General features: G+C 40.9%; 1 protein-coding gene across 1 annotated transcript in view; it reads right to left on the bottom strand.

Moving 5' to 3' along the window:
• Nucleotides 1-26,657, bottom strand: part of cntn3b (contactin 3b) — a 53,970-nt gene that overhangs the window by 19,196 nt on the left and 8,117 nt on the right. The window contains exons 2-11 of the mRNA XM_085455772.1: nucleotides 25,655-25,790; nucleotides 23,402-23,537; nucleotides 11,969-12,144; nucleotides 7,703-7,801; nucleotides 5,008-5,211; nucleotides 3,802-3,904; nucleotides 3,308-3,492; nucleotides 2,738-2,874; nucleotides 2,018-2,147; nucleotides 1,241-1,391 (exon numbers count right to left, since the gene is read on the bottom strand). Coding sequence (XP_085311898.1) covers nucleotides 1,241-1,391; nucleotides 2,018-2,147; nucleotides 2,738-2,874; nucleotides 3,308-3,492; nucleotides 3,802-3,904; nucleotides 5,008-5,211; nucleotides 7,703-7,801; nucleotides 11,969-12,144; nucleotides 23,402-23,537; nucleotides 25,655-25,709 — 1,376 coding nt within the window. The 5' untranslated portion in view covers nucleotides 25,710-25,790. The remainder of the gene's footprint in view (nucleotides 1-1,240; nucleotides 1,392-2,017; nucleotides 2,148-2,737; nucleotides 2,875-3,307; nucleotides 3,493-3,801; nucleotides 3,905-5,007; nucleotides 5,212-7,702; nucleotides 7,802-11,968; nucleotides 12,145-23,401; nucleotides 23,538-25,654; nucleotides 25,791-26,657) is intronic.

Raw genomic sequence — 26,657 nt, 5'->3', positions numbered from 1 at the left:
TTAGAAATCTGTAGTTATTTAGAAGATGTCTATCTCCAAACATGTATAAATCAAGGCATGAGCTAAACATAAGCTTATATAGAAATCAGATGGTTGTAACAATTTTTCAACTGATGTGGTATTCAGTGAGAAAATGTGTGCAAAATTCATTTTCTAAACACTGCTCCAATTTACAGCGTGACTGCATATGTGAGTAAACATTTCCCTTCCAGTGTCTGCATACATCCAGTCTTGAAAGAGTACGTGGGCTTCACATATGCTAAATGTCAGTCAGCTTGGGAATTCTACCAATTTTCCGCCGCTATACATGCAGCTTCCCATCTGGAGCCGACTAAAGAGGCTCTGTGCTGTTTTGACAAGACGCCTTGCTCGTATTGTTCTTTTTCAGACCTCCTCTTCAATAGGCAGCATGGGAGCGATTCAAACGGCATTTCTTTCCTGTACTGGGATGCCTGCGTTTGACTTTGTATTGAGTTTGTATTCAGTCTGTCTGTTGTGTGTGAGCGTGTGTTCCAAAGTCTTGATGTACGTACGATAACTTACAGGAGGTTTTAGAAACTATCTGAGCTTTTTGATTCTTTTGCCTATCGAGATGACAAAAAGCCTGAAACGTGACATGCTTTTGGAATTCTCTACCTTTAAATGCTTCTTTATTGTGAAACGTTCCGGTTTATCCAATAAAAAATCCAACAGAGAAGGGCACCAAACTAAATGAAGCACCACTTTATACCACTGAAAGCGACACTTGATGTTGGCTCATTGTCTTTGTGCCTGTGTTCTGAGTTATTTCTTGTCTATTGAGACTGCTCTCCGATCTGCATCAAAGCTTTCGTCTCTGCTGTTTGGTGATTGCATCAATCAAGCCCTTGTAACTCTTTGTCTGTCATGATAAAACAGATAATTACAGGTGCAGTAGCTTCATTCTTACTTTAGAGTTCCTTCCTCAGTTTACAAGATGAGCGGGAACTCCATTTACTACTCTTTTATCTTCTTAAATATTTAACACAGTGTTGATATGACCACCTAGCATCTTCAGTCTTCACACCGAGCTATTTGCACACAAGGGGGCACGCAGTATATGAGCTATCTGCAATTTTCCTGGTGGGTGCCCTCTCGTTCTTCTCATTAGCCTTTCCTTCTATGCATCTCCGCAAATGCCAAATGCACTATTGAAACAAGTCAGCTTGCAGTGAATGCGAATGAAAGCTGCCAGTAATATACACTTGGATTTTTATCCTACCTTTCAGTTCTCTGCAGGATTTCATTCCCTTTCTTCCACAAGCTAATTGCTGGGGGTGAGGCCTGAGGCTTGCATTCAAGAGTGACTTCGCTGCCTGAGCGAGCTTTTAGCAAGGCCCTTAGCGGACTTTTGGAGAACGTAGGAGGTGAAGCTGCATGTAGGGGAACAGAGAAAGGTGTGAGATTAAAAAATATATATATGGGCAACCTGAACCTTTGCAGATCAACCGTGCTGTACTGAGATAAACTCTCCTTCAGCTTTCAGAGAAAGCAGCCTGAAATCTCAGCACAAAAGCCTACTGGTCTCAAAGCTCGCCATAGTCATCCCACCCTTCAGCTGCACATCCTTGAATACAACATTCACCTCAAGCATGTCATAAACTATTGTCTGCACTCATCAGTTTTTTGTTAGCCATTGTTAGGACACTCAAGTGTCATCACATGTATCAAGAGAGTTGAATTTCTTATTGAGCCAGTCAGATGGAAGTCATCAAAGCTTTGCAAATAAATCAATACCCTGTCTACATGAGAAGGCATGCACAATGCCACAAAACAATGCATTTGTAGTATCCAAATCAATACGTGAAATGACTGAAAGTAAAACGAGACACTCTATCAGATTCACATTTTTGCTGGCAAAGCCCATGGTGACATCAAATGCGTGCACAGACTGATTGCAGAGGTACGTTATAGCAGGCTGCTGGTTTTTATCTTAGGAGATGATCAAACGCATAGACAGATAAGCAGGATAAAAGCAGGAGGAGGGAGGCGATCTTACCTAACACCATTAGCTGGGCACTGGAATAAATAATTCCATGTTTGTTTTCAGCCACACACTGATACATCCCAGAATCGGAACGGTTTAACGAAGATATAGAAAGGGCCCCGTTTTCAATTTGTCCACGGCCCTGTGGAGGAAAGAGAAAGAGTCCTGCATATCCATCGCAAGGCCAGCCTATTATATCCAAAGGCACAACAGCAATTACTGCAACTCTGCATTTTATTAATCCTTTATTTATCCAGGTAAAAAATCTCATTGAGATTAAAAATCTCATTTCCAAGAGAGACCTGGCACCTGCATATGGTAAGCTTGACATAGATGAGGAAGTGCAGTGGTGAAAACTATTTATCTGCTTCTTAAACACACCGAACAGAAAAATTGTTAACATAACTTATATTTCATGACCTTTCAGGATGATCATGATGATGATGACAGATCACATCATTTTTAACAGATAAAGTTGTCTCGGTGCTGCGTGGGGAGGGGATCGATGCTTTCTAAAGCATAGTCTGGCTTTAGAATAGCTAACGTCTGCATTAGCATACATTAGCTAACGTACCCATTAGCATACATTACTTATATACACACAGCATATTAACATTATTGCATTTACAATTTCTGGTACAGACCAGCTCAATTTTTTGTTATTAATTGGAAACTATTTAGAAACTAAGAAATTTTAGCCAGAAAGGAAAGAAATGTAACATATCTCCATACATCAGCCATCACTTGCTCCCCATTCTTCAGCCAGCTGTAGGATGGTTTAGGCTTTCCATTGGCCTTACATTCCCAGAAGAGGTTTCCCTCTATGGAAAGAGCTGTGTCCGCCATCGTCTGGAGCCAGTGAGGTTTAGCTTGGAATAAATGAAAAGGTTACCTATTCAAACATGCGTTTTAATTATAGAAGCACTGGATTAGTAAAGAATTGCATCAGGAATCATACAACCATAAAAGCAGCCTGGCATTAAAGCTTAAATTTAAATCAAATTTTAAACTTTACAAGTGGATTACCAGCATAATGAGAAACACGGGATGGTAAACAGATCTGAATATTAACTGGAAATGAATTTAAAGCCCCTGGAATAATAGCCATTTGTCATTTCTACCCTTAGCTTGTTCTGAAATTTCAACAACATTAAGCCTCAAACGTCCGCAGAAAAAGGTTTTATGTCGAGCAAATGGGATTCAAGCTGCTGGCCATCTGCATGTTTTCTGGACAACTGTGGATATATATGTTCCATTTGTCCCTCCACCTCACTGTCATTCGATTTGAAACGGCTCACTTACCGTGGAATGAAATACGGCCCCGTGCAGCATTTTTGCCTCTGCGATTCTCCGCCATGCACTCGTACGTCCCCGCATCCTCCTGCTGGAAATTGGGGATTTCCAGGACGGCATTTGAATTCTTCATTTTGACTTTGCTGGGGAAAGGGACGCCGCTCGTTCTCCTCCAGCTTATTTCTGGGACGGGGCTGTAAAAGAGAAACAAGAAGTTCCCAGGATTGTAACTGTCACTCGCTCTGATCAAAGTGTGATTAAGGACAGAAGGAAAAGTAGTTGTTAGAAAAAGTAAAAGCTTTGTGAATTCTCGTTCCCTGCAAATCAATCCGTGATTGCCAAGCTGTCGGATGCTCTTAAAAGAACTCTTACTTCTGCTCCCTTGTCTTTTTCATACGTTCCTATGGATTGATGAATCTGAGGATGAGTAATGCTAACGCTTGTGCATTCTTAAATCGTCTTGAGTAGCGGTACGTTTGTGTCACAGGCATACAGTGACTTACTTTCCCAAAGCGAAGCATTCCAGTTTCACCGCTGATTCTTTCGCTGCTGGAACTGAATCGGGAAAATGGACTTCTATTTTGGGTTCATATTCACCCATTACTCCTACAAAAGGGAGACAATAGATGACAAGCTTTTTACATCAGTGATTAACAGCAGACTCACACGCACCGTGAATCAGGCAGAGAGAGAGCAATAACACAGCGGGGCAGCTAATGCAAAAGTTATGCATATGAATACAAAGTGACCAGTGAAGGCATTGTAAAAGAGGGGGGAGGGGGGGGGATTAAGAGGGGGGCTATAAAAGGACTTATTTAGCAGAGATTGATAACATTTGGCTATGTGACTTCATTCAGGAGTTTATTTACATTCACATCACCGGGACAGGTCAGTGACTTCCTTGCAGAGAGAGTAGCCTGCCCTTTATTATTAGCAATCACAACCTGGCAGTCTCTAAGTAAAAGCTGATTTGGGGTCCTCTTCATGTTTTCAGATTAAAAGTCAGAAAAGACTGTGATAAAGCTGACACACTCTCAGGAAAACATGCAAAATACGCAACTGCATCTTCCTTTGTACTTAGAATATATTTGTGGCATTTTGATAATAACACAACCTAAGAAGCCAGCTCATAAAAGCTTTGTGCTGCAGCTGGACTACAAAATGAAATTAGTGGCTTTTATGTAACTCTGTGCCACATTGTAAAAAGACAAGCTTTGGAATTCGTGTCTTTACTAATGGTTAACAACTCATCTGTTGCTGTCTTACGGCTCAGTTTTAGGCTGGTAATAATCCCGTTTGCTGTCCTTTCGATTTTTCTTGTTTGTAATAATGCACTTGTAATTGTTTGACAGTCACAGCTTTCTCATTTTATGTCATCAAAGCTTGTAAACAAATATTAATAGCATTAATAATTCATAAATGTTCCACATTCTTCAGCTGGAGGAGGATAAACACCAGCCAAATGGACTTTTCACAACCCAGCTATTATCTGTTGAGTGCGAAGCAGGTCCTACCACCTTGCTGGAGTACGATCAATTACCTGCTTTTATAATGAAATTAAAATGTGGAACTTAAATTATAACCTAGATCTTAACGAGCTGAAATCATGATGAATCCGGGAATGCAGCCTTCAGGCAGAGAAGTCTGACAACAGATTAAAGCTGCATGGCATATGAGCATAAAGATGAAAGCCTGATTTTAGTGTTTACCATCGCTTCTGAGGACCAGTGGTGTGGGAGAGCTGAGGATCTTCTCCCTTGTGACAGTGTTGTTAACCACACAGGTGTAGTTGCCCACATCTGAGCGCTCCACTTTGGCGATGTACAGGCTTCCTGTCTCTTGAGAGATGAATCTCCGACTGTCTTGTTGGACAAAGTGAGGGTATTCATTGAAGATCCACGCAAATGTCAGCTCTAGAAGAGAAAGGAAGACAGTTGAACTATGCAGCAGCGGTCCACTTTCACACCTCGGCTGATTTCACACGTGTTAGTCGCATTGGCCCCCGCTGGAACAGCTGTATCAAAAGAACTCGGCTACGGCCTTAAAATGTGAGCGTATCATGTCATTTTCCTTCCCTTATCTCAGTTTCCTTGGGAGGAGATACCAAGACTGGGTGACTGTAGCAGCTATCAGTGCAGAAAAAAAAAGGGAGAGCTAAGGAAAGGGAGCGAAACAAAATGGATTACAGCGCGTCAGTGACCCTCCCCTGGCACATGGCCTCCATTCCCTGGGTCCCTGAGCGCCTTAGTTCAGGGGTGGCACAGGCAAGTCAATGGTTGGATTGAGGGATGGATGGATTGGCACAAATATATGTTGTCATGCCCCTTTTCAAATGGTAGGTCTACCATAAGAAAGGAGAGACTTTCTGTGATGAATTACTGTGGCATTTTCTCAAAGAAAACACTGCAAAGACGTTCAAGAGTTAGGAGATGCTCTGTGTAATCAGCCACTTCAAAGGTAGTGGGCTCAGAGTCAAAAGGTGTACACAGTGACTGTCAATCGCCCTGAGGGGGGAGCCCATAGATGGGATTGAGCGTCCGAGCTGGGTGCAGCGATGCAGATACAAAGCTGCCTCTGATTAGGCAAAAGCGGCAGCATAGTCAGCATAACCTGGAGCTGAACTATGTGTCTATAACGGGCAGTAATATCATTTTGCCAAGCAATTCTTTGTTAAGCGACAAAGAAAATACAACACAAGTGGTTTTACAGTACATGGAAGATAAAAGTGCCAAAAAAAAAGCCCTTGGAGTAAACAAATGTGGAGTACAATAACATCTGCTTGCAATGGTACTGTATTTAATTTTTCATAAATGGGTGTTGGGATAATGCATACGGAGGGGGAGGAAAAAGCTTGTGCAGAATTCAAAGCCAATGAAGTGTAATGAAAACTAAAGGGAATGCCTCTTACTGTAGGCATCAGATAAAGTTCAAGGTTATGTGGCACATCATCGCTTTCAAATTTTAAAAAGGAAAAGAGGGTGGAGAGAGGGGACAGCAGCGAGAGAGGGAGCCAGGAAGAGAGCAAAAGGGGAAAGAGGTAAGGAAGAAAAACAGGGACAACAGCCTTGCGCAGCTTTACTTTCATTCACTTCGGAAAATGCAGGAAAACACAGCTGTGATACGGTTACAACAGCCAACTGCATATAAACCTGTGTCAAAGAGAAAAGCTGTCAAACTGTATTTCACAGAGTACTTTGACCCATTATCCCAAAGACCAGCTGTACAATGCTGTGCTACAAACTGCTCGCTTGTGAAGGAAATTGGTTGTTCCACTGTGCAAGCTATTGTATCAAGAGGGTGACAAGCTAGGCAGCAGCCATTGTGTTTTTTTTTTTTTTAGTTTTCCGCAGACACTCAGAGCAGTCGGGCTGAGCAGCCCGTGTCTTTATCTCGTCTATTTGTAGCCTCTGCTTTATCAAATGCAATTTTAGACTCTCACTTGAACAATTAAAGCATCTTTTTTCTTGAATGTGTGGAGGTGCTTGAATATAAGGCTAACAGCCAACAGTGCTATGTTCGTTATTTTAGCCTAAATACTGTAAATAAAGCCTAAATTATATGTTATTATGTTCTTAACATATCTGTTAATTCACTCGAAGTTGGCTTTTATTTTGAAATCCGGTTTCCACATCCATTCCCGTAATACTTTGAATACACAGGGAACGTAAAACAAACTGGAGGCTGGCTTGACTGCAAGTCTCGAATTGGAGGCTGGCTTGACACCAGTGTAAAAAGTGTGAAGACAGAAGCCTGGCTCTGTGCGAAAACAAAACAAAGCAAACACCTCTTAGCTCCTCTGAAGCTCACTAATTAGCATATTTATTTCTGTAAAGCTCAAGTGCAAAAAAAAAAAAAAGAGAAATTGTGGTTTTATGGAGGTTATCATTCTGGCACCCTACCTCCTTTATAACCACAACATTTTATACAGACTAAGCAAATCATTATACTGTGGTAATGAGCTGCTTCAGAGGTGCCGTGGCCCAAATATTGTCATTTTTAGCCATCACCAAGCTAATTTCTTTCCTGTTTCCAGCTTTGTTTGAAGCTAGGCTAGCTAATTGCTGGCTTTAGCCTCACACAAGCAAGAAAAAGTATATTTATTTCCTAATTTAACTCTCAATGAAAGTAAATAAATATCTTTCTAATTTGAGAAACATGGCTTTAATTAAAAAAAAGAATCTGAATGAAGTGGAAAGAAAAGCACCCAAGTGCGGATGGCTTATAGGTGTTCTCAATAAACAACATTAAAATGATTACTAAGAGCATGTGCACACATTAATGGGTGTAAAACTGGATTACGTTTAAGAAAAGGCAGTAATTATTCATCAATGTTTGCAGTTTGCACTCAGTGGAGGTAATTCTTATGAGCTGTGTTTAAATAACAACAACATATAGCAAACTTACCTCCAGAATGTGGCGGTGGTCCACATAAAAGAACCACTCCTTGGCCTTCACGCACATTGACAGCACTCCTCACTGATTGAGTTTTGAAGTTATCCAGGTCTGATGAGACAGAAAACATTGAAACAGAAGTGGGTGGCGGTTTAAAAGAATACGACTGACAGTCAGATTGACCAAAAAGTGTGATTCAAAGATTTTCTATATCCATGAGGGTTACTTTTAAAGAGATAGTTTTGAAAACGGAGGGCATAATTCTCCCCAAACTCCCTTCACAGAATCACTGAGCCATGTTTTTGATGCTACATTTTGAAGATTGGGACTTTATAGGGCATCATTGATTGCCCTGGGACACCTCATGACAGCCTCCAATACTTTCAAAGGCATCTGGTGTGCTGATGAAATAGACGGACCTGACTCTGTGACGTTTACCCTGCAACGCTGCACTTTAGGAAGAGATTAGGCTGAAATAAGATCAAACGAGCAGGGGAAAGAAGAAAATACTGTGCACAGACTGAACAAACACTGGTGAGCGCGCATGACAAATGACAGTTTGCAGTGCCAGCAGCAATAAGTAACATCATTATTAAATGTGGTGTAATCTTGCACTTAAAAGCATTAGCTTCCCCATCAATACTCTCAGCACAATCTATCCCCTTGCAAATGAATGAGCAGTTGCTGGCAGACAAAAACTAAACCTGGGATGATAAACCACCCCTGGCTTCATGACTGATGGAGGGAAGCTGCTGCAGTCCGCTCTGTACTCTGTCTGCACCCTCTGGCTAACAGCCTGGAGTAAGCCTTCCAAACACAAACAAAAGAAAGTCAGTGTGACCGATAAGGGAAATTAGGAGAAGGAAGATTATGGAGAGAAGTGGGACAGAGTGTTGGTAAGATTAATGAGCGGCTCTCTGATGACCGCAGTGAAATCAAACAGAGCCAAGTCACGGCAGGACACTTAGAAGGCCACAGGAGGAGATGGCTGACTTGAAATACAGACAGAGGCATCCTGATCTCACTAGGTTGTCTTTAGAAGAAATGTCAATAAGAGAGTCGATCTTCAAATGACATTTAGGATTCTCAGGAACCGTGTTGGAGCAAGAAACGTACAGTGGTACGTACTGATCAAATCTTTGGTAGATGTGCACTAAAACATTTATATAATGAATACGGACCTAGAATGTTTAATTCAACAAACGCATGGATTTTTTTTTCCCACAGTTGTGGCCAATTTCTGGATTATTTCTTCACAAATTAAGCAGGTAAAAGGACTAGAGCTGATTCCAAATGTGGCAATTACATTTGGAAGCTTTTTCTGTGAAACCGCATGTGGTCAAAGGAGCATGCAATTGGAAAAAAAAGGACCATCCTCAGGCTTTACAAACAAAGTGAATACATCAGAGAGATAGTGGGAACATTAGGGGGAGGCCAAATTAACAGTTTGGGACATTCCGAGAGAAAAGAATGAGTTCATCAACATAAAAAGGCCTGGATGTCTGCTGAAAACAACCGCAGGATCCTTTCCATGGCGAAAAGCCCCTTCACTATTCAGCTCAGGAGGTTGGTGTTTCTCTTCCAATTCAATCATAAAACCAAGACTTTGTGAGAGAAAACACAAAAGTGATGAGTAAAATACTGATCGGTCTCAAAAATTGAAAGGCCTGATTGGATCTTACCAAATCAGCTGAAACTAAGATCAGCCTTTATCAAAATAAGGTAGGTAAAAACTGTGAAGACCATCCCGAGCACACAACATCCTGTGTAAAACACAGCGAGGGCAGTGTGATGCAAAGACACTGTTCTCACTGACAGAAGACAGAAGCAGCTGGATTCATTCTGAAGTGAACAGTTCTGCTCTTACGGCTCAGATTCACATAAATGCAGCAAAATATTTAGAGACTCAAAACCAACTCAGGAGTGTCTGAAGCCAAATAAGTGCAGTTATGCAATGTCTGAGCCAATCACCTGTCCCCAGTCTTATTGAGTTGCTTATCACTTGCTGAAGATGAAATTTTAAGTTAGACCCACAAAGTAGCATCTGAAGATGTGTGAAAAAAGTGAAAAGCATTAATCAGAAATTCATTCTTCCTTAGCTACTGGTGAGAGGCACGTACCCTGCCTCTTACCAGTAGCAAAGTATTACAAATGAGCATCAACTACAACTACATTAGACACCTGAAAATATGCACATATTGGAAAGTGCAACTGTAACCACTAAACAAAAAGAACAAAAATTGTGGCAAGGTTCAGACATTTATGGATGCAACTGCTCAACAAGCCTGGCAACAGCTGTTTATAATAATAATGGCAGGACCTTTAGAAGCAGGGGAAGGTGAATCAGAGGTTTACTAATAATTACTTAGTGAAAGAGAAACAGATGGCGCCTCTTCTTACAAAACTGCACAGAGACGGGTGAAGATGAAGCTGGACTCGGTGCTGGAGGGGATGTGCTTCTTTCTTTGTTGGGAAAAAGAATAATGGGCTTCACTGGAGTGAACTGACCACACACTGTAACTCTGAAAGCTAAAGGCCAAACTCACTGTAGCTTCAGTGATTCCTTTGTAAGCAGAATCAGTCTTTGCCATACGAGAATGGCTTGCCTAGAGATTACAGAGTGACCATTACAGCTCGACGATGATTGGTCTGGGCAACGGCGGCGCCATAGAGACATTCCCTGTTATATATTGTGTCCTACTGAGCTCTTGAGTAAGCTCCTTTACCTGCTACTCAGGCACTACAGCACTGGTCTCTAAGCATATGACGTACTATTTTTCCAAAGCTTCTGGTAAAATTGTACCCAGTGACACAATTTCTATCTCTGTCTGCACCAGCATTGCTTTAAAAAACGTCTGACAAGGAAAGAAACATGACAATGTGACAAGTTGTAAAGAAGCCAGCAGTTTATTCTGACTGTTTAAATAATAGGAACAGCTGTGTCACATTCTGACTGTCAGGAGAGAATCAAGCAATGGTCAGTGAGTCTTGTATGCCAATTTTCACAGCGTGACTCTTTCTTAGCCCCTGTGAATGTATGTAATGCGTAAAAAATCAACTCTGCAGAAAAATAAAATCTATCCTATCATCAAACGTAAGGAGCTTGTATTATTTTTTAAGCCACAGCTCTTCCAAAGACTGAAACAGGAAAATAACTGCTGCAGATCCCCTTCTGCTAATATGTAATTCATGAAATACAGATATAAAGAGACAATGGTAATTCAAACCACTGGGTTTGAGACCTGTGTGATCATATAAGTGGCCTTTTTTTTTCTGAATTCCCAGATCTCATAAATGAGTTTGACCTTGGTTGTATGAAAGCAGACTTTTTAAATCACAGTATTTTAAATTAATTTGGAACATTTTTTTACATTGTAAAAATGAGCTGTGGGAGGATATGCTTACAGTGGTTGCAGCTGAATTGTGAAGGCTAAGCAAAGCAAAAGAAAGCACGACATTTCTATCTTAGGGCAGTAGCCTCATTACATGGAAAAACTGAATATCAGCCTTGCTGATCTTCTAGACCTCCCTCACTGTGCATTAGGCAAGACAATAAATGTCAAGCAGTTCTCCTCTTCACCCAGTCCCCACGAGTGAGATTCATTACTGAGCTGTAGGGATAATGGCAGTCCATCTCCTGAGAGGAAGTGAAAGGCTCTCTATCCTTGGGACATGATCAATAGTCAGGAGGCCTGATCAAGAGAGGAGAGGTGCCTCTACACTGCCTGTCTGGAAGGTGGGACCACAACCAACAGCATCACTTCTCAGCCCCTTTTGTCTTTGCAGGCTGCTATAGCAGCAGTCCTGCTACTGTCTGATCCACTTACAGTCTTCTGCGCATATTACACATAAAGAAGTAGCTGGTGATTGCATAGACACAAAGACCTCTTAAGCGTTAGTTGTGTTTGTCCGCTTTAAAGTCTGTATCACAGAGGCTTGCACTTGGTGAAATATGAGGCAGTTTGGATGGAGCATTGATGCTGTCAGAGCTGGAACCGCTAATGAGAATCAATGGAGTTCAGAAGCAGTCAGAAGCTTCCTCACCCACTGTGTTTGTTGTATCTGACATTTCATTCGATTACCATTTCCCCTCTTGAAAATCTATTCCCAGGCAATCTAAATGAGAAATCGTAATAGTAAATGAAAAAAAAAGAAGGAAGGCCTGGGCTGCAAGCATATTACCCTCATGTCAGGCTGTCAGACAGCAGATACAAAGAGATGCTAGAATGTCATAAGTGTGTCAGAACCATGTGTGTTAGCAATTGTAGGATCACTTACATGCAAATTGAAGGCTGGCTCTGCGGCTGAGTATGGACCCCCACGTGTTGAAAGCTGTGCACTGGTACACCCCGGTGTCTTGGTCCTTGTCCAGGTTGCTAATGATCAGGCTGCCCCCAGACATGTGACGCCGGTAGTCATTCCCAAGATCAATGAGTGTTCCGTTTAGTGACCATCTGGAAAAACGCAAACACAATCAGTAGCTGAGCCCCCTGGAGATGAACACTCGCAGCGTTTATCGATTTGATCAGTCCGCCCACATCATGCTGCGAGGATAAAAGGTGAGCAATAAGACCAGGGCCCTGTATTATTAATGCAGAAATGCGAACAGCTTTTGCAGCGAGTTAGGAACAAAGAAAGCATTTCTTGTCACTTTAGACTTCAGTAGACTTCAGTTTGACTTCATTTAAGGATTCTGAATATTGATTTTCTCCTAGTTGCATGAAGAAGTGGATTTTATTTCATCTCATTTTTAATTACCTCCACAGAGGAGGATTGGTATGCTTTAAAAGTCTGCGAGCCAGATGTCTGGAAAGAAAAAAGGTTTGCTTTTCTGATGTTTGCTTAAAATCTTATCTGGACATGTGAAAAAGGTGAACAAAACAAAAACAAACATACTGACGTCCTCACCTTGGCATGCAGTATAAAGTACTGGTCATGTGATATTTGGTCAAATCAGATTACCCTGACAAAGCACTGACATAAATACCTGCACTTAGACTGCGTTCCTTGTTTAAGATTTAGTTTCCATAATTTAAAGATGCAATGAAACATTATCAAGTAATCAATGGCAAAGTAACTGTAAAATAATATAATTAAATACTTTTCTCACATGTCATCTGGATTTACAGCTACTTTTTATGGTATTAAATGATCCTGATTACAGGTAAGTCATACCTTTCCCACTGTGAAGATATCTATGTATCTATACTGCTACATTTACTTCTGTTCAAAGTATATGCACAACTTCATAAAGCAGCCATCGTGGCTGTAGACATTGGAGTTTTTGTAGCGTAGATGTAAATGAAAAAGAAATACTACGACTGTATGCCTACAATGTGTGCAATCTGATGCAAATTGAAATATAAATGGAAAATAAAATGTGTAAACATTTTGTGGTTGGAGAATTACAAATGTAAAGGTCTGTGCGGCTCTGGCAGATTTATGCATTCTTTGAGTGCTTTCTAATTAGTTTTCTGTTTGTGCTTTTGTGTTTCTGACTTATTGCTTTCTGACACTTTCATATGCATTGTCTACAGACCATTTCCTTCAAAGAAAGGTCACGAGACACTCTGTCATGCAAACAGAATTCAGGAAGTGACAGCTATTAATCACAGCTACCATCAGAGAGGAAACACTCACGCTGAATAATAAAAACACTTCATATGTATTTCACTGGATTTCAAGGAGATGCAAAACTCCTATACGGTACAGAGCATCACAGAGCGTTAACACTGATAAAAAATCAGAGTTCCTCAAACTATTTTAGAAGTAAAGAAATATTTTAATGCCATGTGTAATGCTGCCTTTGCAACAGGACTGTAAAATGACAATTCCAGTGACATGGGGGGAAAAAAAATCAATATACATCTGTTCCTTCCTAGGCAAACTAGCAGGCAGTTAGGATGATGCCTCATATATTCCTAAAGCCATTCGTGGTTCTCCCCAGTTTCCTCCCTGACAGATTACAAAAGACGAAGCTGTCTTTCATCTCGTAGCCTGTATTATCATCTAACAGTCTGTGCCCGTCACTTAATCTGACTGATTTTGTCACTGTTCCAACAATATTACTTTTAAATGTCCTGAACTTGAAAAAGCTCAGGTTTCCAAGAATATATCTGACAGCACAGGCGTTCAAAATAAAACACTACCATTTCACTATTTGCTCATGATGTCCCTTTATGCCTCCATTTGAATTCTCCACTGTCCAATTCTTCCTCTGTTTGTGCCAAAGGGAGGATTATTGTATGTGCGAGAGGAGGTTAAATGGCAAAGGATGAGAAGCTAGTCAGACTTGCAGCAACCCAGCATGATTGAACTTAATGGGAAAGGAAGGTGGGTAGCCTGGACAGATCACACACCCATGGAGCAGACAGCGATGGTGCCTCTGCTCCACCAACACAATCAGTAGGCCACCCACCCACTTGTGCTGCACAAACATCTGAGACAAGCTTTGATATTAGCAGACCTGGGGAACCCTATTTTTTGTATGGGATTCATAGATAAGGAAATATCAACAAGGGCAAAAGGGATGCTGACTTCTTGTAAGCACAGTCTTGTGTAACATGCGCTGTCCTTTAGTCATTGCAGGATGCAGCTATGCCAGTGTTTGCCATTACCGTCCAATTTTGAGCTAAATAATGAGCCCGCTCTTGCAACTTTTCCCATGGTGACAGTGTAAGCTCTGAAAACATATGAAAGAACATCCACATAACACGCTGTGCAAAACATCTCTATAGACCCAACCAGTCTGCACTGCTTTACATCAAAGGGACAAGAAAGTAGAAATGTACCTATCTCTTAATGGAGTGCTCTGTCACAGCTTTGTGGGCCTCGGATGTGCACATAGTGAGATTTTCCACTTTCACCTGTTAAATTTATTTTACAGTTTATTTGAATTTTATTTCATTTGAGAAAATGTGACAGACGTCTCAGTCTCACCTGCTTTCTGCAGAATTCCTGCATGTAGTACCTGATAATCAATGCGTGCATTTCCCTCATCACTTACTTATTTACATACATTCATTCAGTCACCATTCAAAATCAGTGATCACTCTATTTTATAGACAATTCAGATCATGCCCATCAAAAATGTGTCTGTATAATATACAATCATTTTTAGAAAGTCTGAATTTTATTAGTGATTAATAAATTTACTGATGCTTTGTATATTCGATATTTTTAACTACCGACTATTTAAATGTAGACTGTGTTACACTGCATTTTGTTATTGACAATGGCTTTTACAGATGTTTTTGTACTTTACCTTATTGAACTCTTCCAAATGATGACATCAAGTTGTCAGGAAAGATCAAAATTGCATCACTTACATAAATAAATGTTCTAATTTGTACATTAACAAATCTATAGTTTCTAACTTATAAAAGCATAAGAAAAATGAATGTTTCAGCTTTTTAAAATTAAAGGCAGTTAGTCTTTAACACATAAAAGAACACATAAACTAGGACCAAGAGTTTTTAATGTTATTAACTCAATAATGACAGTTAAATTATGAGTCTTACTTTCCATATGTGTGAATGAACCGTCATCACATGTATAATAAACGTGTCTGCAGTTTCCAATAATCAATCAGATTGACAATTTTAGATTATTAATAAAAGCTTTTACACATATTAGCTGTCATAAATGTAAGGTGTTTGTAAAAGCTCAACATTTTGCAAAGGTGTTGCGTTTTATCACAAAATGTATCCATTAATAAACGGTTTTAAATAAAAAAATACATCATTCATATGGATGTTATTAAGTATCAATATAAGAGATAATATAATATAAGTGAACTATGGGTTCATGCTGTCAAATAAACTGGGAGCAAAAGTTCTCTCAGAGTAAGTCACTGAAAAAGACAAAAAAATGTTCAAGTCTTCAGTTTCAAATTCTAGTAAGTGATTTGTTATGGGTTCTTACAGTAATCTGTATCTGTCAGTGATAATAGGTTGTTATAAATGGATTTAAAGGAGAAGATGAATTACAGAGAGTCATGCTGAAAGAGGGTTTTTTTTCTTCCCAACCTGGCAACTCAATAAAACACTTAAACTCTTTTACTGCATCAGTAAAAGAGTTTGGCAAGCCAGAGTTCTTAATGTTAGTGCGCTGAGTGAAACACACTGAATCCAACACCACATCAGGCAGAGAGGAGCTTACAGTAAGTCACAGAGAGAGAGTCCAGGAGAACAGTCCTATTTGCTGCGGTGTGCTGCAGGCACAGACTGAGCTGAGCATGCTCTGAATGAACTCCTCGTGACCTTGAGGTTCACATCAATTTTGCATGAGGTCTCCTCGTCAAATAGACCGGGGACGATACTGCACCACTGGCTCACCTGGCTTTCCTTGAGGCCAGACACCCACAGAGACAGCAGTGACCACCGAGACCACATGCAGTTCACACATACACAATTGCAGGGCTTAGGAGCTGATAATGGAAATTCAACTGCTGACCAGGGTACTCTCTGCTATTATATTTAGCAGGCTATTGCTGCTGCCTTTTAATAAAATGGTGTTCATTTTGCTGTCGAGCCAAACGTAAGAACGTAACACCACAGACAGACTTAAAATCGCCCTGTATCAGTGTCGCTTTGCTGTGCAAAATCCTGTGAGCTTAGCGATATATTAGTAGATACAGATAATATAGCATGAATACTCGTGCAGCGCGATCAAAGTCCACATATGCAGAATTAACCTGCGCCTAAGACCACATCGCTGCACTCTCTCTCAGTTCATCCATTTGTTTTTGAAATGATTTTGCAAGCCCGAGGCTCAGAGAATTTTCTCAGCCTATAAAAGAGCATGTAACTCTCTAAAAGATAAAAATCGATTCTATTTGTTACAGTTTCTCGATTCGGTGCCGTTATCTGTGACTGAATTCTAATCACACCCTCCCAGTTCTACGCGTGTCCCTGTTACCCCGTTCCAACTGGTAAACAAAGGTAGAGTCGTGCATCTGCCCGAAGTCGCATTACATGATAGCAGACCCCAACCGAAGCACTTTTTTTATTCCCCTTTTCCAATCACTACTGTGCCCTTGATTCTGTGTTACGGCAGATTCATAGTAAACACAGTGACAGGTGTATTCATAAAGCAGCGCCCTGAGCCCCGGAGTGTGCTCTGGCGCTACGCTGGACTATTTGTCAACTGAAAAACTGTCAGGGTTCCCATTCATATATTCACCGTGTAGGCGAGGTGAAGGTGGAACGGCGCGCTGAAAACAAAATCAGGCGTTATGAAGCCAGCTAGCGACAATAACTCACTGGGATTATGAGCATAAACACAAATGACAACGAGGCATTCTCATTTTATCATATCTGCCACATATGTGTAAGTTCTATTTAAATCAACCACACAGATTTTTTTTCCAACTCATTCAGTCCTGTGTTAGAAGAATAATCCACCTCTACATGACTGCTAAATTTCACCAATCTGTCTGTTTTCAGTATATTACAGGAGAAAATATGTCAGGAAGTGTTTATTTTTAGATTTTGTCATCCTTGCCTTCCTCACTTAGTGGTTTCCTTCCATTTTCTGTAATGCCAGTCCGCATTCTGCTCTGCTGGGTCTTTTCTGTGATGGATTTTTCCATGTGTGACTGTTGAGCATCCGTGCAAACTGACAACAGCACGAAGGCTCAAAAGCACTTTCTCTCATGACTGACACTACAACACTGAGAGTTGCTGCTAATGATTTACCCCAAATTACAGGAGTGAGCCGGGTGACACCAAACATTTTCTTCTTTCTGTCAGTTTTGTGTGTTACGAGTATTTTGTGTCCATCCAACGACAGATGGATCTTATTCCTCCGTGCAGCAGAGCTCCTCTGTTGTCAGACATCTATTAAAAACGCATCAGTGACCCACATCGATGCACTGAGTGACACGTTCCTTTATGACTGGGAACATGGGTACTGCTGTTTACTTTGAATCGATCCACAATCCCGCTGCCATAAATGCACAGGTGCTCGCCAAAGCTGTACTCATCCCCTGCTGAAAATGGTCTTGAACAAATGAGGTGTTTACTCTTGTTTAGTCAACCTTTCCGGTGCCCAGCTGTTTCGGGAAATTACTGAGCTATTCTTAAAAACTATAACTGTAAATTTGAGAGCCTTTTTATTTAACATTTACAGACTCAGCAAGAGCCACTGGGCTTTGGTTGAGAGGTGCATAAGAAAGGAAAATCAGATTGTATTCAGAGATGGACAAACGGAGTGCTTGTTTTGGTCTCTTCAGAATTTCTAGACTCTGAAGAAAAAATACAAGTTCTTGTTCTAAGTTGCTGTGGCATACTGGTCTTTTACCAGCATAGTGCCTTATGTAAATATGGTCTACACCAGCGGTCCCCAACCCCTGGGACACTGGTCTGTGAGTCGTTTGGTACTGGGCCGCGAGAGTTGAGGCTCAGGTGTGACATTTATGGTTCTCGGGGTTTTTATCGGGTTTAACTCGGTTTCCCCCGTATTGTAGCTGTGTGTCTTATTTTGAAAGAAATATTTACGTGTTACCATAGCGACCAGAGAGTATTAAGGGGCAGAGAGGAGGATGTTACTCTCAATGTTGTTGGCGCATTTCAGGAGGACGCTGCTAATAAAGTTACACAATTACACAGTGAATTCGCATTTATTATTATTATTATTATTATTATTATTATTATTATATTTACAGAATACCACAGTTTTTGTCTTGGTCGTATCATTTTATTTTGTTGTATTTATCCGCAACACCTTAAAGGCCGGTCTGTGAAAATATTGTCTGACATTAAACCGGTCTGTGGCGCAAAAAAGGTTGGGGACCGCTGGTCTACGCCACTGGTTCCAATATACTGTACCGAGCCACACAAGTGTCAGCGGAGGTCAGTTGGGTGGGACCTTTTGACTATATTCTGTAATTGCAATATAAAACTGTAGAAAATATAATTTATTAATATCAACTTCAAGCAGTTATTGGAGGATGTGAAAAAAAAAAGTGACACATCAAAGGCCCCGACTAACTAACAGTGAGGAGGTTAATGAGGAGGAAATTGGAAACCACCAATAACCGCCAGTGAAGAGGACCCATGACCTAAAGAAACCAGGGGGGGAAGAAGTGTCAGTATGACACTCTGGTGAAAGCTGCCTGTCTTACGGGGTCAACAATAGCCCTCAGCCTGACTGTGTCATGTGTCAAGAGAAGTTGGCTAATGTTAAGATGGTGCCAAGTAAGTCCCTTCTAACAGAAACTTGGCCTATTTTAAGAGAGCGCTAGATCAGAAGAGAAGCAGAAAGAAGATTCGTCGGATTGTGTGAAAGTGTCTGATAAGGTGATGAAGGCGAGGTACATCCTTGCATAGAAACTGCAGGTGACACGCGAAGCTGCCAAAGGTGTCTCATCTGATAATACAATAAAGAAAACACAAACAACAACAGATGACATGTCAGATGACGCAGAGGCTACTTTTTGGCTTGGACTGTTCACTCTATATTAAACCTGCTATAGATTTCTACCACATTGTGCACATCTGGCCTCCGCGAATAAAGTGAAAGTGAAATTGATTCGGGTAATATCTGATTCATAATTGATCATTTTAAAAGCGCTAAATGTCCTCAGGTGTTTTCCAGCGCCATGCGAGATGCTGAAAAGCCGAAATACCTAATACTAATCGAAAAGACAAACTCACTGCTACAAACACATTCGAGGCTCGCTCATGAGGGTTAACAACATCATCATTTCTGGCAAATTCAATACTGTGTGGCCCAATTTTCTGTATGGATATTAGACCAAATTGATGGAATTTCCTTAATAGCTAGAGTAACTGAGGAAATTAAGTGCTCTGAATGTAATACCCTCTCTCGCTTGGCATATCTAATTATATAAATACAATTCATTGGCAGTGTGTAGGCTTGTGCATATAGTTTATGCCCAGTCTGCTGAAAGTCACAGCATGACCACTTCCTAAAGGCATTTCTTTCAGCTTACATTTAGGACGTTTTGAGCTTCTAATTTCAGTGTTGGTGAAATAAATTGCAAAGAATTTACGCTTTCTATTTTATCACCAGGACAAAAAGAAAAAAAAGTCCTCTCCTTGCCCGAAGGGAAACAAGTCAAGGACAATCAGTGTCACAAAAACTGATGCAACCCAAATAAAGCTCAAAAATGACTCTTTCTTCAAAGTAACATTAAGGGCAAAAATCTAGTGTCTTTAAAAGCATTATCAAAAATGTCAATCCACAGTGGTCAGAGTATGCTTACTCAAACATCAATTTTTCCTTTTAAACCTCGTTTCACATTATTTATTAATACGCGATGGCAGTGACTCCAAGAGCTACTGACCTAGATGAAACTGGACAACGTGAGATATCTGTGTTGTTTTTGTTCTACAAACAGAAGTGGAGTGGTTTGAAACACAGAAAAATTAGCGAACGACAGATACTGCAGAAAATGAGAAGCCACACAAGGCCTCGCCAGCGAGGTAGGGTAGAGTTAAGCAGGAAATGCATTTGAAATCAGAGAAATAATAAAAACAAAAGGGCAATAAAAATGACTTTTTATCAGCAAAACTCCTGAACATGTGGGCGGTGTATATCTTCAATATCGTAGGGTGATATTACCCACCAAGCACCAACTGTCCACGGCTGTTGTTTTGTGGGCTTAAATTGATCAACCAGTCATAGCTGTATTGAGTCATAGTTCCTGAAAACTGGGCTGCCTTTCATGCAGTGTAATTTTGCCCAAATTAAGAACTACATTAAAAAGAACAGAACCCCATGTAATTTGGTTGAAAAGTGAAAGGGGGAAAAAAGAAGTTGTTTCAACTGCCTGAAAACAGAGCTTTGCACCTATCAATGTCTTTTCAGGGACTGTTCACCAAGATTTTGCTGGTGCAGGTAATAACTGATATTAGCATATTACAGACAGCAGTACAATTCATTAGTTACATCTTTCTGGTACTGGGACCCCTTTTTGCATTCAGAACTACCTTAATTCTTCATGGGATACATTGAACAAAGTGCTGGAAACTCTTCTTAGAGATTTTGCTTCATGCTGACAGGATACCATCACATAGTCGATGCAGATTTGTAGACTGCACAGCCATGTTGGACATGATGTCATCTTTGTGACATGACACGTTATTTCGTTGGAAGCAGCGTTCATAACATTGGTACACTGTGGTCATAAAAGGATCTATATGGTAAGCAACAGCACTCAGGTAAGCTGTGGTGTTTAAACAATACTCAGTTGATACTGAAGGGCTGGGGAAATATATCCCCATGTTATCACAAAACCACAACCAGCCTGAACCACTCATGCACAGCAGGAAGGCCATGCCTTCATCTTTTTTAAATCACAATTCCAACCCTGCCATCCAAATGTTGCAGCAGAAATCTAGACTCATCAGACCAGGCAATGTTTTTCCAGTCTTCTGTTGTTCAGCTGTAGCCTTAAATGTCCTGTTCTTAGCTGACAGCAGTGACATCCAATATGGTCTTCTCCTGCTGCAGCCCATCTGCTTCATGTTTCAATGTACTGTGCTCTTATGCATACCTTGTAACAAGTGGTGATCAACTCATCCCTTCCTATCAACTCACAGCAGATCTGAGTAGTTTCTTCTGACCTCTGGCATCAACAAGGTATTTTTTCACAGAGAACTGCCGCTCACTATATATTTTCTCTTTATTGGACCATTCTCTGTAAATCCTAGATATGGCTGTGTGGAAAAACCCCACTAGTGCAGCAGTTTATGAAATACTTAGACCTGCCCATCCGGCACCAACAACCATGCCACGTTCAAAGTCACTTAAATCACCTTCCTTGCCCATTCTCATGTTTAGATTGAACTTCAGTGTGTCTACCTGCCTGAGCACATGTTGTTGCTATGTGATTGGGTAGTTAGATACTTGCATTAAGAAACAGTTAAAGTAAGCAGTGAGTGTTTGCTCTTCAGTATTTGCTGATAGGAAAACTTACATAACAAAAATGTTGCTTGGAGTAATTAAGACATTGTGTCATCACATTGTCTGCACTACGCTCTGTACTCTCGCCACTTCTGAGAAGGCGGTTCATTTGCTTAGTAGTTTGTTAAATACTTTCCTTCAAAGTTTATAACCAAAGATGCCATAACTTTCCCTTTTCAGTATACTAAAATACTAATCCTGTACAAGTTTTTATTTTTTTTAGAAATATATAAAGAATGTTGACATACTGATATTACAATTGATATTACCCATAAAAAATCAGTATTAGAAAACACACCTGTATCAATCAGGCTTAAACATTATGAATGACCACTGTATCACAGACACACACACAGTTACTTCATAAACACTGTTACTACCCGTTTGGCCCAGTTGGGTCAGAACAACCTAAAAGTTACATGAATAACAAAATATTACCTTGCGACAAAGCTATCGCTAACCTGTTAGCAAACTTGCCACACTAGCAGCTACATTAGCATTCTTTTGTAGTTGTATTACTATGATTCCCGAGAAATTAAACTCCTAACCCTGTTTTAGTCCTCTTAGCCTTTGTTTTATATCTATGACAAATAGATCTGGCATGTTGCTAAATGTTAAAGGCTATGTCCATTGACTGTGGTGCTAGCTAGTAGCGTAAACCTAAGTTGTGGGTGTCTGCCACTACAAATGAGTCCTTTCACATAACACACTGTCATATGAGCCACTGTTCACTTAAAATATTGATTAGAGCAGCTTTAAAATGAGGATACACTCTTGCAGTGAGAATCTGTGTATATCCACTCCTCTAATATTACATGATACCTCTGCTTGCTCAGCTAGAGAACAAACTGCGGATCATCCTGACAACAATGGCATTTCCTACTGCTGCAAAGAGCCCCAAAGAGAAAACCTCTCAAACAACACAAGTGAATGTCAGAAAGTTGCGGGTGAGATAATGCAAGTGATGGTTTTGCCTTCATCCCAGCTCAGGTTGCACAACATGTACAGTGATACCCCCCCCGCTGCTCTGCCTGAACCATGTTTTCAGTGCACGCACATTATAGGAAATGTAAGCGTTTAACAGAATGTCACTCACAAGGTTACTGCCTCTATCCTCTGCTTGCTGTGCATCTACATGGTGCTGACCAAGCTCTGAAACACAATCTACCACAAAAAAAAAACAACACAGCCAGCTGCCATTTTCAAGCCGGGCTCCCTGCACCACCAGGGAATAGCCACAGAGATATCAAAGGATCTGCAGTGCAAATGAGTCGCTCAAATCTCCTTTTCTCTCCTAATGATTTCTTAAGCCGTGCACCATATTATAAATCGCCAGCTTCATTTCGCACCATGCCTTAAATCTTATCATTAATAAGGTTAACCTCACTCGTATCTTAGGTGTTAGCATATTCATCAACCACAGTGGCGGCTCCATGACTCCAACTCCACATCATAGCTCAGGCCAAAAACAGATGAGCTTTTTTTTTTTCAATTAGAAAAATTAGATGCTCAATTAAGCAGTTGCTCTTTGAAGCTTGTCTCCTTGTTGGATGGCACCTTATCTCTCTCTCGAGCATTTATGTCCAGAAAACGTTGTTCTCTAACAAATCGATAGCATCCAACACTATTGGGACTGTCTTTGATTTCTGTGGAAGCAGCAATGAAGGTTCACAAGCAATTAAGCCGGATTGGATTTTCAGCACGCGACGCAGACGTGGAGCACGGAGCAGGTAGACAGCTGAGGCTTGTGGGGAATGGCACTTTGATGTGGTAATTTACCTGTACTGTGGAGGAGGGCTCCCCTCTGCCTCACACGTAATGGTAGCCTGGTGGTCTGGGGAGTTGATTGGTAAAATGAGGTCACTTGGCTCCGTCCTCCATCTTGGCCCTTGAAATATGACATCCTCTGTACAGGCTGTAGAAAGGGGAGAAAGTCTATGGTTGTACAAGCTAGAAAATTTGTCTCTTTGACCTTAAGAGAAAATACTGGAAGAAGCACAATCTCTGTGAGGGCAAATAGTTAATCTTGCAGAAATACAGGAACCTTCTGACACTCAGTGTATATTACTTTTTCAATATACTCTATGCAGTATACTACCTCCTATTCTCTGAGCAGTACCTCACTTTACAAAGAAGAATGCATTAGGACACTCCTCGTGATGTGTTGTGTACATTATTTGCTTATCTTGCTGCAAGGAGAGTAAATCCTACTTACCCATGTTAGGCATTAACAGCTAATGCTGACATATTTGTTATCTGTTCCTCTGTGTGCTACTGCATTTTTCAGATGAGTGTGACACTTGGAATAATGAGGAAAAGAGCAATGGCCGAGGCACTTATGCGAATTCACTCAAGTTCTACACACTAGGCCAGTTTTCCATAAGGCCCTGCTTCATTCTGTCATTTTATCCTTGTGACAAATCATTATATTGTAGCCGGATGTGATTATGCGAGTAAATAAAAATCCTGGAAAATATGTCACCTACTGCTTTGATTGCAATATTTAGCTGGCTAAGAGATTTGTGAGTTCTAGCGAGTCAAACAGAGCTCGCTGACTGATATAACTAAAGTGAGGTGGTTGTTAATTACTTGCCAGGAACAGCTGAATACAGTGCAGGGACTTAAGTTAAGCGCCTAAGTCAACAACAGTTAATGCAGAGAGCCCGTTTTCACATATTCCCCCAGTAATTAACGATGGCTTGGGTATGACTGGGTTGATAAATAAAGCGAGGCGTTGTATTTTCGGAACATCTACGCCATGTTACTCATGCATGTTAATTGAGGCCATAAGGATGCGCTCATCTGCCAGCAGCCAAAAATGAAAGGATGTTGAACACAATCTGGTGCTAAAGCAGAGTCAACAGACGGCCAGTGTAGGCCTAATTAATATCCTACTGGTAACAGATTGTGGCACGTGGCTAGCAGTTCTACATGTGGTTTTAATCGGCGAAAATGTGTCAAGGAATCAAAACAGGTTGAGTAACGAGGCAGGGCGGTGAGTCACGGCTGCTCTCGGCAGTGCTTTGGGAACACAGGGAAGAAGGACTTGGAGAAATCCGGAGGTGAAATTAGGGATGAAAAGCATCACGTTTCAAAACAATTGCTGCCGAATGATCTATCAACAAATGATGGTAGCGTGAGCGAATGCAGGAGTGAATTCATTCATCCCACAGGCTAACAACACAGGTGTGAGTTTATTCCGTGTGGCTGCTTCATTGTCCCAGAACGGAGAACCAAGACAGCACCTCGCTTCACATGTCATTAATGATTGTTATCGGCCGCAGCGACTGCCGAGACGCTCCCGGTGCGTGATGACAACACCGAATAAGAACTAGCACCTACAGGCCCTGTTAAAAAAACTCGTCCGCTAGCAAGGTGAGGCTGCTTGGATTTCGCTCCTTTGGGTGCAGGGCTGTGAATTACCCATGAGCCAATTTGAATAACATTCATTGGGATTTACAATGTCATTTGAACAAGGGTTGACATTCTGAGTCTCTGTGCTTCTGCTGTAGAATCCCAGGTGGCTGCACAAGGGCAGAATGAGGCGCGGTGGCAAGTAGATTGTGCTAAAATGTGAGTCTGGATTCACTGTATTGGATCCTGATAATGATCGGGACAGGCCATAAACAGGAATAGGATTGGACTCCCAGATGTCCCTGACGGGGTAGTGAAAACGTGCAGTGGGCACACCGCTCTAGGGAATGGTGAAGGACATCATGCTGGAACACTGTACATATAATGACTGTGGTTTAATTAGTGTAACCTTTTTTTGGTCAGAAGATTTTTCTAAGGTTACTTGCAAATGCTCAGCTATTTCCTCTTAGTGAGACTAAAGTATATCCACATTTTATTTAAAAAAAAAACACTGCTGTGAGAATGTAAAAAAAAAAAAATGCAAAAAGAACATAAGAAGACTGTACTTTAATGCACACACATTAAAAATGAGTCTTTCTCAGGAGAGGTTTTGTGGTGACATAAACCATAACAACATGTGCAGTGAGACTCAGATACAATACGTGTAAAATACCTTACCTGCAAGGCATCCGGTGATTGATAGCAGAACAATTTGTTTCCATGGTAGCATCATCTTTAGTTGCCGAGGGCTAAGTAGACTCTCATCCAATTACTTGTGAATGGAATGCTCTCGCTTGAATACAAGAGTTTTAATCTGAAGGGAAAGTAATAATGGATGTGATTAAAATATGACATTTTGATCCAAATACGACAAGCATTCAACAGCAAAAAAACCAAAAAGAAAACACGATTACATCACTGCTAACTTCCATAATTGGTTCCTATTATTTTTGAGTTACTGTAAAGTGCATGTTGAGGAAGTGAGGAAATGCAGCAGCAGACAAAAACCTGAGGATACAACCCAGCTGTGAGAGGGTTTTTTTTTCTCTCTCAGGTGGCGCAGAAGAAGAGGAGGAAGAAGAAGAGAAACAGCTGCTAAATGGGCATGTTTTCTTTTACTGTGTGTGTTTCTCATCCCGCCTAACAAGCTCAATTCTGCTGCTTTAAAGAGAAGTGAGGAAGGAAATGATTGACCTCAAAAGACACATCTCTCTCCCAATTTGACTATTAATAGGAGCTGGCAGACTGTGTACCAGCACTCCACAAAATGCTATTTCGTACTTTAACAAAGACTTTGGTGGCCGACTGAATGTAAGCAAAGTGACTGTTTTCATTTCTGTATACATAAATCAAATTTCCTTCGATCAACAAGAAAAACATGAGAAATACATGAGTGCCACACACTGAAACTGTGAAAACAAGACTGACAGTAGAGGACAGACGTGTGCCATCCTATTGCCTTACCCTAACTAGATGCTTAATAATTGATAAGTCTGTGAAGGTTCTCAGTCATCCAGGTCATCGTAGTCAAAGGAGCTTGCAAAGAAAAGCGTCTGGACTTCTTTAAGTTGCTTGAAGACGTTTCACCTCTCATCTGAGAAGCTTCTTCAGTTCTAAGGTCAAATGGTGGAGAGTCCCAGATATAAACCTAGTGGGAGTAACCCCCCACAGAGGGACAACA

This window comes from Copadichromis virginalis, linkage group LG5, assembly GCF_057382275.1.
Source record: "Copadichromis virginalis isolate Kocher_CV1m ecotype Utaka linkage group LG5, C_Virginalis_male_GT1.1, whole genome shotgun sequence".
Lineage (NCBI taxonomy): Eukaryota > Metazoa > Chordata > Actinopteri > Cichliformes > Cichlidae > Copadichromis > Copadichromis virginalis.
This window is presented reverse-complemented; position numbering and strand designations above follow the sequence as displayed.